Genomic DNA, 17988 nt, shown 5'->3' with positions numbered 1-17988 from the left:
GCCACCTGTCAAATGAGGTCAGGTGTAAAGTTTTCTACTTCTGACAAAATGTTGAAACTCAAAAAGTTTAAGATTTTGGAGCATTTGGGGTTTTGGATTGTTGGATCAGGAATGTTCAACCTGTACTATTTGGGGTTCAGTTGGAAACTGGCTTTACATTTTTAAAAGCCAGTGTAGACTGTATTTCTGCCCTTCCTCCCCTCTAGTCAAATACTCCACTTAAAAAATGAATATTTCAGTTTGAGGGGGAGGCATTATATAGAAAAGCCAAACTATAAAATCATTCTTATTCCATAATACCTCTGAACCTGAGTTTACTGTTCTTTGAACACTCTGTTTCAGCTAATTATAAGAGAAAGAAATCCAGTGACACGAGGGCAGCCAGGCCCTGCTCTGCTCTGATCCAGAAAAGCTTCCTGATGTCAGGGAGATGGAACTGCCACCATCAGAACCATGGCACTTTGGGTGAAGGTGTGTCAGCGACCAAGGGGGCAGGAAATGGGCAGTGACTAAGGCGGCAGGAAATAGGCAGGCACATGGTAAGGTTCTCCCAGCCCATCAGCCCAGTGATGGCCTTGAACTTGAAGCTGCACTACTGTCTGAAAAGCACAGTTACTGGTGACTCTTAACAAACTTCACCATACTGGGGAAGAAGACTGTCAAGTAACTGAATTGGAAAGATGAAAAAGAGCCATCTCTAAAAATTGATGCTGTCAGAAGAACAACCTCCTTTGTGCAAGTCTTGCAACATCCTCATTCAACCACTGGAGGGCAGAGTTTCAGAACCTCCCCCACAGTGAGCTCCTTGCTCACAGTTAATACAAGGAAAGGGTTATCTAAACAGCCAGATAGAAATATACTGCATGTTCCTTTCTAAAGATGACAGAAACTTTTAGAATTTCTTAAACCTGTACTCATTATTCTGCCTGGATCCAAGGGGCATAGAATCAACTTTAGGCATCTTTCATATGCTTGGAATCTAATTTCATGAATTTATTCTAACACATAAATCAGGTAAGAGAGAAGTAGATGGACAGATTTTTTTCAAAAGAAATTAGCCTCCCTGGGTACTTAAAGTAGACTGAGTATTGAGAGATTTACAAAGATATAATCTTTGGAAGATTACAGAAGATGGAAACAAAATCAAATCTTTCACTTTCAGATACTGGAATTCATTAATTCTTTCACCAAAAGCACATCACCGAAGGAAAATCAGAAGTGGTTTTTTAGTTATTATTACAGTAGTTCAAGACCCAGGGAACACCTTGAGATGAAAACAAAACAAAACAATATTCAACTTTTCTTCATAAGACTACTTTGTACTGGCAAGACTTAGAGGACTTCTGGCTTGAAAAATATTGCTAAGAAAACTTAAAAAAAAAACAACTACTACTACTATATTTTGGACAAAACAATTTTTTTTTAATCTGTCTTGTAAAATCCTTACTTCCTTTTGAGTCTCTGATGGCTACATTTCATTTGAGATGTTTGGCAGTCACAGCTTCATGGGTTATGGATACTGATTATCTAAACCCTTAGGTCAGAATAAACAAACACAGTTCATGTAAACCTGGCTGCTACTGGAGTCCTCTGACCAAGAGATAATTGTGAAGAGTGTGGAGAGCCTGAATGCCCATGGTGGAAAAGACGGAAAAATTATAGGTAAGAAATAAAACACAAGAGATTCAGACAGCTGGGATGACTTCTGAGCTGCTCTCTATACCTAAGACCCTTTCAATTTCTAGCTGTAAAAGATTTTTCATGCACTGTGGTGCCAGATGTTTCTTGCAATTTGAGAAAAATAAATACTTTACACAAGAAAAGGAAGCAAGGCTTCTACGCTACACTTTTGAGGATGCTCAGGAGCCAAGGCTCCTGCTTGGCTTTCATTTCACAGGGCCTGCAGCCTTGTCTCTAGAAGGTGCTAATTAGGGCTGGAAGTGGCCTCCTCTGGTCAAGACTCTCTGACCCCCAAGTAAATGAACTTGTTACCATCCCAGTCCCCAAACAGATCCCAACATTACGTTTGTTTTTCTATATCCTGATTGTCACACCTGAAAGACTCTCCTTAGTATACACGAGGCTTACTGCCATGAGACCAAATGACTAGAGAGCATCTTTTAAGAGAGAAGCTTGCTCATTCAGGAAAAATTAAGGATTTGGTACAAACTGCAGGCCAGAGGAAAGCTGACATCTTGTTTTGGTGTGTATTCTTGAAAACGTGTCATTAAATCTACAGTCCCTTGTCGGCATGCTGACTTTTACGCTGCCTCAAGGAGTCTTCCACCACCTCTGTGTCAGCTGGGCAGGGCTTCTCAGAGACGCCTTCTTCAGCCTCCTCAGGCTCTACTTCCTCCCGGGTCACACTGTCCTCTCCTGGGGGCCCCTGGTCATTGGCCTCACTTCTCTCCTCATCCACACCAGCAGCCAGGTTGTCCTCCTCCTCTTCTTCCTCTGCTTCATCCTCGTCGCCAAGATCTTCTTTCTCTTCTTCATCATCTACAAGGCTGTCTTTGTTTTCTTCTTCATTTGAATCATCTTTTTCCTCCTCTGCATCCTGCAACTGTTCAGCCCTATGAGCCTCCTCTGACCTCCCATTCTGCTCTGTGGAGGGAAGAAAGAGGAATATCCTCTGAATAAACAATGGTAATTCAGTAATCAATTGAGTGTGTTTAGCTGTGAAATAAAAATAGAGGGTAAGTGACAGTTTTTTCTATCTTGAAGCTATGGTCACAGAGGACAGATTTTCTGGTTGGCATCCTGGCCCCATTTAGGGCTTCTCCATCTGTCTCTGGAGATTTCATGGACCATAATGACTTCAGCAGGGCATGTGGGCAGCAAGGGCAAAATTTCCTTTACGCTCTGTATATTGTGTCTTGTAGAAAGCTCAGTGACTCTATCGGTCATGGTGATTGGTTCAGAGACGTGACAAGCTAAGCCACTCAAAGTACTCCCCAGGAGTTCTGGGTCAGAGTCAGGAGAAAAAGCCTCTTTTTCTTCAGGGATTTTTAAACAGAGAAAGTGTGCAAGGACTGTCAACAGCTCTTATGAATAAGCCACACAGAAAGAGAAACCTAACATCACTCGGGCCATGCTTAAAGCTAGAATGTCCCTGGGCTTTTCAGTTATGTGAGCTAAGAAATTTTCATTTGTTTTCCTAAAATGTTTGATATTGGGTTTCTATTACTTTTAAGAATTCTAAGAATCATATTTTCAAATTATCTATGGAAGTCTCAAAGCCTCAAAAACTTCAAGAACTAAAAAGAAACATGAGCTTATTTAAACTCCCACATAAAATTCAACAATTACAAAGTCTCATGAACATCTTTATGCAGTCTCAGAAATAGTCTGGAATAAAGACATGCAAATCCAGGGGCACCTGGCCCCAGAAGAAGTGTGCAGCAGTGCAATGATTTGGGAAAACTGCTTTTAAAGGACTTAGGAGAGTTACTAGCACACAGCAGACTCAATATATATTGAGTTTCCCTTCTTCCCTTCTAGTTCTAGTTAGAATAAAGGAAAATATGATACTGATTAATGAAGTGCACACACTTAAAAAGAAAAAGCAATTGCCAAAATGAAATATTTCCTAATTTAAGAAAGGGAGAAAAATAATTTTTGTTCAAATCTACCTAGAAAACATATTTTAAGAAATCTGGTAGTGATGATGTGGTCACCTAGTAAATCACAGAGAAAACCCACTATCTATATGAGCACAAAAAGGCACATCACAGAATTCCAAAAACACTCTAGATCACAGGAGCTTATGGTACTTACCAGAACGCTCAGATAAATGCCTTGGAAGTGGCACATAGAAACATTCTGATATTACCACCAAGACCTGGAGGGAAAAAAGTGATTTTACAGTGAATAGATAGGACATTTATTACCAAAGGGCCTCAAAATTAGGCCTTGCTTCTATAATCAGATATTCTTAGACTAATAATTAGCAGCTAGTCAAAAGTCTGCACAAGAGACAAGGATATAATTAAGAATTTCCTACTTTTCAAATGTGACATAATACAGGAAAATATTAATTTAGAAAGTGGTCACAAAGCCAAAAGTCTACAGAGGACCCACTATAAATAGATGAACCAAGCAGGTGTAAGAAGACAGACACTATGAATCAAGTCTTTTTAAATACACTATTCTGGACAACCAAACCACTCTTTATATAGGCTGCCCCTCACCAATGGGTAACCCGTGACTGAGTGGAAGAACATTTCACAAATATCACAGCCAGCTGTGGGTGGGGAAGGACTGAGGATGACTTTGAAGGAGGGGGCGTTTAATGCCCTGGGCAGTCAGGAGAGAACAGCAGCACTGCCTGGCTGCTCTAAGCTAAACCAAGTTGGATTTCCATGGGGGGATCTTGGATCCAGAGAAAGCCCTGAATGCCAAACTGAGGAGACCCAGGAGGTGGGGCAATGAGTTGCAGGAAGGCTTGGTGGGTTGGGGAACAATAAGCTCTAAGCCATTAAATCAATTTGAACAACAACGAGAAAAAAACATTCATTCTGAAATGATTCCGGTTTGAAAACCTTACCTTTTAATGTGATAGTTATATGTTTACTGGCTATTCCAGGATACATTTTTTTTCTGACTTTTCTTTTTTATTTATAATTGACACACAGTAACTATATATACGGATGGGGTACAATGTGATGTTTCAATGCATGTATATACAGTATAATGATCAAATCAGGTTAATTACCATATCCAGCACCTTAATTTATCCTACTCTTCTATTCTGGAAAATTGTACATTCAACAATTTTATCTCAGGTTTAGTCTATCTAACTTAGTCATTTAATTTGGACTCAGTTGGTGAGGTTACAAAAAAAAAAAAAAATTTAGATCCTAGCTTCCCAACAGACATGTCATCCTTCAAGGAGTCTGGGCCATTCAGAGCCAGCCTCAGGCAGCTTTGACCCTCAGTATACCTTTACCCTGGCATGCTACATAAATATTCCCTATGTGGCTAAGATATGAAAACAATTGAGAAACACTTCTGTATCATCCTACAAGTTAACAAAAATGTCATTCTGGAATAGATGATTTAAAATGGGATAAGAATGCAGCTGTTTCAAATTGTATAACTCTCACAAAACAGAAGTTGAAAGTACATAAGAAATTAAACGTTACTAAAGGCAAAAATTCTAGCAGTTGTGTGTTTACTTTAATATACTTAACAGTTATAGAAAAGGCATTGTATGTGTGTGTGTATATATAAAGAGAGAGAGGGTTTTTTTTTTTTTTTTTTGGAGACAGGGTCTAGTTCTGTCACCCAGGCTGGAGTATAGTGGCAAGCCTCGAACTCCTGGGCTCAAGTGATCCTCCCAACTCAGCCTCCCAAGTAGCTGGGCCTACAGGTGTGTGCCACCATGCAAGGCTAATTTTTGTATTTTTTGTAGAGACAGGGTTTTACCATGTTGCCCAGGCTGGTCTCAAACTCCTGGGCTCAAATGATCCACCTGCCTCGGCCTCCCGGAGTGTCAGGATTACAGGCCTCAGCCACTGTGCCCAGCCTGAAACAGGCACTTTGAACACAGATATGTGTTTGTTATTTTTTGGAAACTTAATAACAATTAATATATGAATCTTTTTAAATTTATGATTCGTATGCTTTGAAATTATTATTTTGTTAAAAAAGTTAATAATATTTTGTTAAAGTTATTTTCTTATTAAGGAAGGGTAGTCTATTAATCACTTAATCACTCGAACAGGCTAGAATCACTCTCTCCTTACTTCAGGCCAAGCCTCCAATAACCTTTCTGCACTGATTATCTGAATCTAGGTTTCCAAAGGAATCCAAGGTGTAGGCAGGCAGGCCTGACTCAATTTCATGGACTCGAAGTCAACATCGAAAATAATATTCTAAAACTCTAAGCATTTTCAGTAGTCTTCCAACAAGTTCACACACAACCTACATTCCCTGTAACTCCATCATTGACTCGCCTGGGACCTCATACCGTTCCCCCTACAAGAACCTCACACTACGGTAGCCCCAAAACACACTGCTAGAAAAATCTAGCATCAGACAACAGATGGGAGAAGCACAGACAATCACATTCTATTTATATCCAGTGTCGAATCCCTTTAGACGAGAGCAATGGGGACATGTTAATTAGCAAAAAGATTAATGCAACAGAACAGAACATACCCAGGACCTAATGAAGGACATATACAGATATCTAAGTAAGTCCCATTCCTATCCCTGAAGTTAAACATCAGGAGCCAAGTTTCAAAGATAAGCCATGATATGTATTAAGCATGTTCTTGGAAAAGTCAAATCGAGCCTCTTTGGCCTCTTGGAGTTATGACTTACTATAAGTCAATTGTTAACATTTTAAGCTTATTTTTAAAAAGAACTTGCTGAAGAGTCAAAATTCATTATAAAATATAAGGATAGACTTTAAGATAATCTTACCTTAAAGTCTGTTCTTTGACATAAATATTTAGTAATGGTCAATTATTCCCATTATAGTGTTTAGGAACTATGTGATTAGTATACAGTATAAAGGATTTTTAAAATTTTTTGGTTTAGTTAGGGTTTAAAATGCAGTCAAACTAATCAAGATTAGGTTAAGAGAAAGAAAAAAATAATAAAAAGTACAACATGCTAAACATTTATAGTTGCCTATATAGTTAGATAAATAAATTTATTATTCAACTCTTGCCTGAAATACCTGGGGAGAAAATACACAGATATATACTGCATACTGATTTTCATGCCCAAAGAATAACTGTGTTGTTTTAACTACATTATCTATCTCAGGAAAACCAGAGTGTATGCATAAGCAGCTAGTCAGGATTAGTTTAACTGGAGGATAAGAACAACAACAACAAAAATCTTGCATCTACCCAAGGAACAAATTCAAAACACTGGCCTTATCACTACAGTGTTCTAATTAAGTAGGCAACGTGTGAAATCACAGCTGACTCAGTTGTCATAGAAACTATCAATTCAAGTACGGTCTCTCTTTTTTTTTTAATCACTGTCAAACTATCAATTCAAGTACGGTCTCTCTCTTTTTTTTTTAATCACTGTCTATAGTCTAGGCAGTACACATCTTCAAAATACTTAAAGGATAAGATTAGAAGATAAGAGTTTAATAAATTTTCTATTATATCTCACATTACCGTTGAAAGCAGTCTCAAACAAGCAAATGCTATTTAACTACTTAGATTACACAAAATACTATTTTTTATGTGCTTTTTCTTTCTTGGTTGCCTTTTAGTTGTACATGAAATCCATTTTGCCTTAAAGATAGAAAAAGGTTTGGTATTATCTCTTACCAGACCCATAAAAAGGCCAAAAACCAAGGTGGCTATGACGAAAAAGACATAAGAACACCAAGCAGGAATTCCAAGGGTCACTGTGAAATAGTTGTGAAGATGCTGGAATCAGAAGAAAAAAAAATATTAATTTTTAAGAGAACCAAAAATATTTCAATCTCCCTCTCTAGCTGTTCTTTTTACATACATAGGTTTATATATCTAAATGATTCTTAAAGAACAAGTCAATTTTATAATATTGGGAAACAGAGTAGTAATCAAAGTCATTACTAAAAAAAAAAAACAGTTATACTTGCTTAGAGGTCATAATCTGGATAGAATTCTGGTAGAATCATTTTGATAGTCCTTTCTTCCACCATGATGGATGCTTTTGGCCCTCCTCCCCTAATCATTATATACATCTCAATGTTTACTTATAATAGGGCATTCATTAAAAAATTAAACTGTTTGGGCCTCTGACTTTTTAGTAAAACTAAATTATGACTTACAGAACGTCAACCATTTAAAATGTCTCCATACCTCTTTTTTCTAATCAGACTCTCATTGCTCTACACCTATTCATCCTTTCAAAGTTTAGTAAATTACCAGAAAACATAAAATGTAACAGTAGACAGAAGAATCAGTTTTTCCGGTTAATTTATTACGAGTAAATGAGATTCCAGCAGTCTTTGAATAGAGTGTACATCCCTTCATGCTTACTGTTCCCTAAGACTCTATTTGACGACAAACACTCTAAAAATAAGGGACATAATCATAGCTAGAAATTATTTACATGCTAAATCATACAGAAATTAACAGATATGAACTTGCTATTTCAAAGTCAAAACATCAAAGTCTACTTAGATGTAGAGTTGCAGGAGCCATGCTTCCTCACAATGACTCAGTCATTGGTTTAAGACTCTGACAGCTTCAAAAATGGCCATTAACTAAAATTCAAGCACAGGATGATATGGCTCCAAATACCATCAGCAAGCAAGGTAATGACAATGACTTGCCTAGAACCAGTAAGACTGATGAAAATGAGTCCAAGTTTCTATTTTAATTTCCTATTTCTCAAAATCTAAATCACTCCCATTGGTTTCTTAGCTTACATCAATGTAATTAATTAACATATTTTATTCTGGCTTAATTTGGAATGATAAATAAAGAAAAAAAGCTTGTAAACTGATTTAGCATAATCTGAAATACCTCTCTACAATTTCTTATTCAGCAGAAGAGATAGAGCTAAAGACTCAGCAAGTATTTTAAACACTGACACATGGAATCAAAGTGTTCAATCAGTATTTGTTGAATAAGGAAAAGATGCATCAAATGCCTGAGCTGTTTATTCATAGGAAAGGCAAACACACTCTCAAACTGTAAAGCTGGCATCTGTCCTCTGTCGATGGCACTGGTCATCAGTGTGTGTTTAACCAGGACAACTGCTTATTAAGAGTAACTTGGCTGGACGCGGTGGGTGACTCACGCCTGTAATCCCAGCACTTTGGGAGGCTGAGGTGGGTGGATCACGAGGTCAGGAGTTCGAGACCAGCCTGACCAATATGGTGAAACCCTGTCTCTACTAAAAATACAAAAATTAGCTGGGCATAGTGGCATGTGCCTGTAATCCTAGCTATTCAGGGGACTGAGGCAGGAGAATCGCTTGAACCCAGGAGGTGGAGGTTGCAGTGGGCTGAGACTATGCCACTGCACTCCAGCCTGGGCGACAGAGCAAGACTTCGTCTCGAAAAAAAAAAAAGGTAACTTAGCATTTTACAACTCAGCAAGAAAAAGGCATATTTCAGATATCAAAACATCGTTTCATTCAAACTCTTTTCAATGGAAGTTTTAAAATTTACTGTATAACTTCCTACTTTAGAAAATACTACATATTAAACTTATGCTTTTCTCGGGGGACTCAGTATTATCAAGATTGAACCCTAAAATGTGCCAAAGAATTAGAAGATGGTCAAAGTCAATCTGCCTCTGTGCCAACCCATGAATGTATTCTAGAACTTGCTTTATAAGTATCTGCTGATTTATCTTACTCATATGGTTAGGAAAAATAATGTGCAGTTTTAAGTCCTTCTATACAGTATCTCATGCCCTTTCTGCAAAATAAATGATTAATGCAACTCTCAAGAAACTTTCTACATTACTTTTTAATTTCATTAAATCATTTGCTTTTGAAGCATTGCATTCTGACTCAAACACTTAGTACTTTCAAAACATCCTCTTATTTTAATAAGCTGCACTTCAGTTTTCTTGTATCAACTTCCTTTTTAAAGGGATTTGAGTTTCTTGGAGAAACTCTGCCATCTTCTGGTCTTTTAGGCCATTATTAGTAATGATTCATTAATCAGGTTGTACTTTCACAAGTACAGATATAAATATTTACCTGTTTACTTTGAGTCTACAACGGCTTTAAAGCCCCTTATAAGTGTTAGGATTAATGGTAACATGTCCTTGAAGTTTTGCTTTATATATGTTTCCAAAGGAATAGCTTATTAAATAAAATCCAATTCAGTTTTAGATCACTATGTTTCTGTTTCTTTAATTACTAGGCAAAGGGACAGTTTTCACTTGTGGAAAATACTGATCCTTGTTCAATATTATACGTGCTTACCACAAGGAAATATCCCATGCTGTTCACGGAAAATGCACAAAAATGTAACCTGATGGGCATGATACCTTATACTATTGTACTAGATGAATAAGAAAGTATCTTACTCGGGCCGGGCGCGGTGGCTCACACCTATAATCTGAGCACTTTGGAAGGCCGAGGTGGGTGAATCACGAGGTCAGGAGTTCAAGACCAGCCTGGCCAATATGGTGAAACTCCATCTCTAACAAAAATACAAAAAATTAGCCGGGCATGGTGGTATGTGCCTGTAGTCCCACCTATTTGGGAGACTGGGGCAGGAGAATTGCTTGAACCCAGGAGGTGGAGGTTGCAGTGAGTTGAGATTGCCCTACTGCACTCCAGCCTGGGTGACAGAGCAAGACTCTGTCTCAAAAAAAAAAAAAAAGTATCTTACTCTGTTCACTGAAAATGCACTAAAATGTCATCTGATGGGCATGATATCTTTTACTATCATAGTACACGATTAAGTTAGAGCTAATTTTGGCCACATGCATATTTGAGTGAGAAGATGAAATTAAAACATCTTTACAACAGAATAAATGAGAAGAGCATTCTAATCAGTGGTCAGATAGACTTAAGGAAGACAGCCAAGCCAAGGCCTCCATGTATCTGAGGTAGAGCCTTCCCTCCCCAGAAAGGCAAGCAGTCCCGCTGGAAGTCTAAACTGCTGCAGGTTGGATTAAATACTGCTTAGTCACACCCACTCACTCGTCCAGCCCAGTGTTGCAGAGTCTCATTCAAACCTAGGCTGGCCCTGAAGGACAGAGAGCCTTTGGATTTAGAGTTCACCCGTGTCATAGGATATACTCTCTGAGAAGTTCTGGAACAAGCCCTTTATCTCTTTCAGACACAGATCAGAATCCCCAAAGTATCTTCCTTGCAAGGAAACAGCTAGAAAAGACTCTTCAATGATGGCCAACGTTTCACTTCTTTCATGCTTTAGCTCTCAGCACTTGTAACAAAACATAACCTCGCAGCCTCTTGTAGGATCTATGAGAGGTACCTTACAGATAGATGTGCACCACTGTCACTATAACATTCTACAAAACATCCTAAACATTTTTATATGAAAAAAACATTGAGAAGAGACATGCTATGTAAATCACAGAGGAATGTTTTCAAGTTAAAATACACTTTGTTTTTCTGTAGTCTAAATGTTCATAGCTTTTAATTCTTATCATCAGATATTTTAAATAAAGCCTTAAGTCTTCTGTCACATCATTCTAATAAAAAGCAAGGTAGCACCCCTCACACAGATTGTCCTCCCAAGGATGTAGCACATCTTATTTTAGCTAAAATGTGCCATATGCCTACATCCTCTCAAAACAACAGTAACATTTAGGAGAGGGAAGTTACATCCTATATTATCAGTGAACAGCAGAGATTCACCAAATCCAATAAAAAATGCTTTAAATACATTTAAATGCTAAACCTAGTTAGCAAAAGCATATACAGGTTGAGTATCCCTTATCCCAAATGCTTGGGACCAGACATGCTTCAGATTTCTGATTTTTTCAGATTTCTGCATTACACTTACCAGGTGAGCATCACAAATCCAAAAATCGGAAATCCAAAATTCTCCAGTGAGCATTTCCTTTAAGTGTCATGTTGGTTCTCAAACAGTTTCAGATGATGGAGCATTTCGGATTTTGGATTTTTGGATTTGGGGATGCTCAACCTATATGCTGAGCAACTGCCACGGCACCCTATTTTAAGCCTGCTATCAGCACTGGCTAAAAAATTAACAAAAGTAAAAGTATTCCATGTTGCCTATAAAAAGAAGGGAAAAGTAAAATAATAAAGACAACAATGATTAATAAATATAACTAACAAAAAGCAATTATCAAGCACATAACTAGGTACCAGATTCTGCACTAAGTGCTCAAAGGGTTCTAGGAACAAGTCTATGCCAGGAAAAAAATTTAAAAAAAAGGATTCAGGGGCCTAGACACCAGGTGTGAAACAACGTGTTTCTGAAAGAGAAGGATAGTGCCACTCTGTAGCACTGTAGCCAACTGTGAAAAAAGGAAAGACAGAAGACTGGACGGTCTCTCTCCACACTGTGCCACACACAAAACCCAAGGACTTCTAATCCTAACTCTGCCACCAGATTTGGTAGTGATGCTTCCTGACGTTCAATCTTCTGCACACTGCTTTCATGATATTTACCTCACCTTGTACCATCCATTAGAGTATTAACATTTTTCATTTAGTCACTTTAAGTTGTATACAATTTTAAAGAAATTTTATGTTGCTACTATAATATAAAATCAAAATGGATTTTGTCCTTTGAAGACGTCAACTCTCTGAGAAACTCCTCTAACTATCCCATCTCCTAGGCCTCAGTGACTCCAACTGTGAGATGGGTAAAATGTTGAGACTATCTGTGAGGACAGATATTAACAGCTAATGGGGTAATTACTTCTGTGAGTTTATATAAAAATTAAAATATACAGGTGAATGCCATCATGACTGAATTGGAAAGACAATTTAAATTTAGTGATGGAAAGAACACTGGAGATCATCTATTCTTGTCCACACTGTGTTATGAATGACATATCAAGGATCCCTGGGATTCAGGGTAACAGCAGGAAGCTCACAGGAACTGCCTCATAAGGGACTTTCTCACCTCAAGGATTTACTCAAGCAAGAACATAGGGGAAGTTGGTATAAAGTTAAGAAGGCCAAAGGCAAACTAAACCAACTCCTGAGTTGATAGGATTTCAGCCACGTGAGTGTCTCATCACCAGGGGATCCTAGAACCTTGAGGACCAGCTTTTATCTCCAGAATGTGCGACCTAGCAAGTTAGCTTCACTTCTAAAGCAGAAAGAAACTCAAGCCCCTTAAGGAATCACTAGTTCAGTAGGCTCTGATCTTCTAGATATCTTCTAGAAAATCACTAGTTCAACAGGCTCTGATCTTCTAAATACATTATTTTCATTTTTTCATTACAGAAAAAAATAGAAGTTATAGAAAAAAAGGTTTTTAAAAATCATCCATAACTCCAATATCAGAGAAAACTACTGTTGATCTCTTTCTAAGTATTTTCCTATATACACACAAAAACTCCATATAAACATCCATTATACTGTTTTGTTATATTCCCTGTAGAAATACTTACATCTAACCAGCTACCCATCCAGGGAAGACGGTTGCTGAGGAAAGACTCATTTCTATCTGTACGTGTATCCGGATATTTCAGTAGGATAAAGAGACTATGCATAGGCATAAACAATCTTGTCTCACTGGCATTAGCCATTCTACATCTTTCCTTCTTCCATCTTTTTAATCTTCTTTCTCTGAGACTTTACACTTTTTTCGTTCCACCTCCCATCCCTAGTCTATCTCTGTCTCACCATGTACAGTTGTTTCTTCTGTTCATTATTAATATATTTGCATTGCAGTTTCATATGATCTAGACATGATTTAAAAAACAATTAAGCTTGCCACAATTATACATTCAACAATGATGTGAGGAACTCTAACTAAAGGAAGAGTCAGCTGAATGAGCTAACTGAGCAGGCAGGGCAGTCAGCTGGAAGGATTGGCTGATTAAGTGACTCTATAAAGACAGGAAGGCAAGACCATAACTAAAGGTGGAAGTGGGAACCAGAGACCTGATGGATAGCCAAGGACTGCGTCTCTTTAGGTCAGAGATTATATACCTTGTAAATAAGAGGACAAGAGCCAAATTCTAGAAATACAAGTGGCAAGAGACCTTCCTAGAGATTTGATGAAAGGATGGGGACTTATTTCTAAGAATAAATCACAAAAGTGGGCAAGAGGCTTGGGGAGGCTACATGCTGATACAGAGGGTAGTATCAGATTTCACAAATTATTAAATGTATGTGTAATATACACACACAGACGGAAATCAAAATAATCTAACACTGTATCATTTGCATTATTTTATGTGCAACTCTCTTCCACTCCCCTACATACACACACCCTACAATCAGGACGAATGTTTTAGTGATCCCAATAAATATAAATGGATTAAATTCATCAGTTAATTATTTCTTGCTATATACTTTTTATAATTTACTTAAAACATAATAAAAAGGTTGAAAATAGAAAAATTACTCCATGCAAATGCTTATAAAATAATATGGTATTAATACTAGATAAAACTATTTTACAATTACACATTTGTATAATTGTACATTTTACATTCTATATTTTACAATTATAAAATGTAATTATTTGCATGCCAAATTTTAGTTTATCTTATAAAATGATCATTTTTGGTTCCTTTCGGAAATATCTGGAAAGAAATTATAAATATACATTTATATAACACATATATTCTACTTCTCAATCATTAAGAAGAACATATTCATTAGTTATTCAGACATGGATCACATTCTATTCTCCAAATGGCTCTTTCTCTCCAGTTTAATGCATCCACACAGAATACATCTGTGTTGCCCATAGCTGGGCACTGTGTGTACAAAGATAAAACACCCACTCCTGGCCTTGACACACTCTAAATGTTACACATTGTAATCATCTGCATGACATAATGAAAAACTGTAACTCCTTATTTAAACTTATTTATCTAAGCTCCAAATGACAAGCTATATGAGGTCAGAGCCATTATGTATTTTCCCTGCTACCCTCTTTGAAAGTAAAACTTCTCTTTTACAGTCAATGAAGGCCATAATCAGCTTTCATCTAAGCTCTTCTTAACCTGCAGAACAAATTCTACTGCACTTACAGATTTGGTGCTAAAATTTCACAGTCAATGCTGCCTGACAACCATCTATTAAAATTTTTCTGTTGAATTAGACAGTATAATGCTCTATGGCTCAAACAGCTAGCAGGCTACATGATTTTGTCAATCTTTAATATTGACATACTGCAAAAGGCAGAATCTCTTTTCAATTCCCAGTTTGCAATTCAAAATTCTCAGCCCTTGATTAAAGTTCTCACCAATGTTAAGAAAGCAGCAGAAGGGGCCGGGCGCGGTGGCTCAAGCCTGTAATCCCAGCACTTTGGGAGGCCGAGGCGGGCGGATCACAAGGTCAGGAGATCGAGACCACAGTGAAACCCCGTCTCTACTAAAAATACAAAAAATTAGCCGGGCGCGGTGGCGGGCGCCTGTAGTCCCAGCTACTCAGGAGGCTGAGGCAGGAAAATGGCGGGAACCCGGGAGGCGGAGCTTGCAGTGAGCCGAGATCGCGCCACTGCACTCCAGCCTGGGCAACAGCGTGAGACTCCGTCTCAAAAAAAAAAAAAAAAAAAAAAAAAAAAAGAAAGCAGCAGAAGGAAACCACATGAAACTCAAACTATCTGGAGAGGGGGAAATATTAGTTATTATTTATTGTGATAGACAAATGCCAAAAAAAGTTAAATTTTAACCTGAAAGACTGAAACCAAGTCTTCAATTAGCCTCTGTTGTGAAAAATAACCAAAAAACCTTGTAGTAGGTGTTCTATCTCACAAGGCAGAATATAAATGTAACTGAGAAAGTAGAATACAAAAGGTTTTTCTTAAATGTCTTTCAACATATGTGAATGTGTATGAGCAACAGAAAAAGAATCTTCCCAAACTCTTTGAATATTATGTTCCAAACATGACACCATAAGCTACAATCCTAGCATAGAAAAGACATACATAGGGAGACTCACTTCTAAGACTTTTTGAAACATTTTGAGCTATATTTAATTCCAGAGCAATTTTGCTCAATCTGGTTGGATTTAGTCCTCCCCTGCAGAGAAGGGGAATAAAAGGTTATGGGACATATTCAACATTATATAATGGTTCAAATATTAAACCTGAATAACAGTTCTAACCCACTGAAATGACTCAGAGAAATTATACAATCACATACAGCAAGGATCTATTACTTAAAGGCCAGATTGTAAATATTACAAGCTTGTGAGCCACAATTCTCTGTCTCTCTGCCACAACTATTCAACTCTACCATTGTAGCATGGAAGCAGTCATAGACAATAGGTAATGAATAAATGTAGCTGTGTTCCAATAAAACTTTATTGACAAAAACAGGTAGCCCATCCACAGGCTAGAGTTTGCTAACCCCTGACATACAGAACTACTTTCAGGCTCAGACAATCTTTCCTATGTAGGGAGATATGCCGATGTGAACATAAGATAAAGTAAAATCACACAAGCTCTTTGCTTGGATGAAAGACTCCATCACTGATCTAAGAAAATAAGACTTTGACACAGTAGTTACAGGTTCCTGTTCAGATTATGCCTTTGTACATGAAGACATTACCAGTGGAAACCCCACATGAGAGTAGTTGTGTGGTGAAATTATAAACGTACTTAGAAATGTTTCTTTTCCTATTGCTTAAAAGCTTTATTTTTATTCTTAACAACCTCTTGGCAAATATAAATGTTTTATTTAAGATTACTTACCCATATCTTGCCAGAGATGCTAAAAAGACCAGCCATTCCAGACATCCTTAAAAAAAATAGAGGAAACAGTGATCATATATTATATATATATATTAAAAAAAAATGAAAATCAGGTCAGGAGAACTGGTCCTTTTCCCTCCACTTCTTGCTAAATATTGTCCCCTCTCCCAGATTCATATCTGTTCTTGCAGAACTTAGATTCAGTGGCTATCATTTGAATCACTCTGCTGCAAATCTATTCCAATTCCTTGGCCCTTTCTCCCTTCATTGTACCTACCTGGCAAAAATCTCAACCCTGAGCAGCTGAATGTCTCCAGGGAAAAAATATCACATAACCAGATGACAATTCTTTCTGCTTCATAGTCCCAAGCCTAAGTGGACAGTTAATAATGTCCAGTACTTTAAAAGCTCTAACTAAGATACTAGCTCATTTCCTTTTCCTTCTCTTCAAAACTTGACACATCTTCCCATCCCCATGTACTCTCAGCTAACAAGCACTCCTCACATGTCACTGAAATCAGAAGCCACCACGTGATCTCATCTTCCCACTACCAAATCTGAGCCTGGGGCCCACCTGCATCCACCTTCTCTTGTTATGACAGGTAAAGTCTAACTGTCCTATCACAGTCCAATTCCTCTACTTGTGCCTTGGATCCTATCCATTTTGTCTTATTAGGACTTGGTTCTTTCTCTCATCCTCACTTCCTGCACGGCAACTTCTCTCTCTCTCTCCTACAACAGTCTCACTGGCATATAAACATGCTCTACTCTCTTCTACCTTTTAAAAAGAGTATCCCTGGACCTCACATGGCCCTCCAGCTTCAAAAACTTTTCCAGAGCACTCTACACATACTGTTTCTTCTTTACTGTATCTTTAATCCATTCAAATCTGGCTTCCACCCTCGCCACTACAGGAACACTGATTGTCAAGGCCATGATGACCTCACCATGCTTCATTCAATGTCCATGTCTCAGACTTGATCTCCTTTTGCCTCTCAGTAACATGGGACACAAGAGACTACACTCTTCTTGAACGCTCTCATTTGGCTTCTGGAAAATGGCAGCCCTAGTTTTCATGTTGCCTCTCGGGTACTCATTTTCAGTTTCCTTTGGCTGATTTCTCAACACAGGTTCTTAATTTGGGGGTGGCCCATGACTCATCCCCAAGTACTCTTCTCTCTTCCCTTCTTTCTAGGTGTTCCCCTCACCTCAACACTGTCTGTAGGTTTTTGTGCTCCTGAATTCTTCATGGGGGCCCATTACCATGCATCTGATATGCTTCGAATCTGTATCCCCACCCAAATCTTAGGTTCAATTTGTGAGATATGATAGAGTTTCTCTTCAAATAGCCTAATTAATCTTTTAATTCATAGTTATCCACCCCCCACCTCGCCTCTTTTTTTCCTTTTCCCTTTCTGCCTTTGTTAAATGACCAGGCTTGCCACAGTACCAGGCATTATCAGTACCAGCTCACATTCCTTTCCTTATTTAAAAAACAAAAACAAACAAACAAAAACTTTCTAACTAACTACAGACACCCCTTCCCCTTTCCTCTCTCTTTTATGTGCCCACCTTATCTAAAAAAAGTCAAATGTTTAGCCAACGAAAATTAGATTACACACCTGACCCAGAATAAAAAAAGGGTACAGGGGCAAGACTTGCATCAAAAATAAAGGCTCTCA

General features: G+C 37.9%; 1 protein-coding gene across 1 annotated transcript in view; it reads right to left on the bottom strand.

Moving 5' to 3' along the window:
* Positions 1-1041: 1041 nt before the first annotated feature.
* Positions 1042-17988, bottom strand: part of TMX4 (thioredoxin related transmembrane protein 4) — a 39135-nt gene continuing 22188 nt past the window's right edge. The window contains 4 exon segments of the mRNA NM_001260550.1: positions 1042-2604; positions 3778-3841; positions 7299-7400; positions 16307-16352. Coding sequence (NP_001247479.1) covers positions 2234-2604; positions 3778-3841; positions 7299-7400; positions 16307-16352 — 583 coding nt within the window. The 3' untranslated portion in view covers positions 1042-2233.

The sequence above is a fragment of the Macaca mulatta genome, chromosome 10 (genome assembly GCF_049350105.2).
Source record: "Macaca mulatta isolate MMU2019108-1 chromosome 10, T2T-MMU8v2.0, whole genome shotgun sequence".
Lineage (NCBI taxonomy): Eukaryota > Metazoa > Chordata > Mammalia > Primates > Cercopithecidae > Macaca > Macaca mulatta.
The sequence above is the reverse complement of the archived record's forward strand: the minus strand, read 5'-3'. Positions and strand labels throughout refer to the sequence as shown.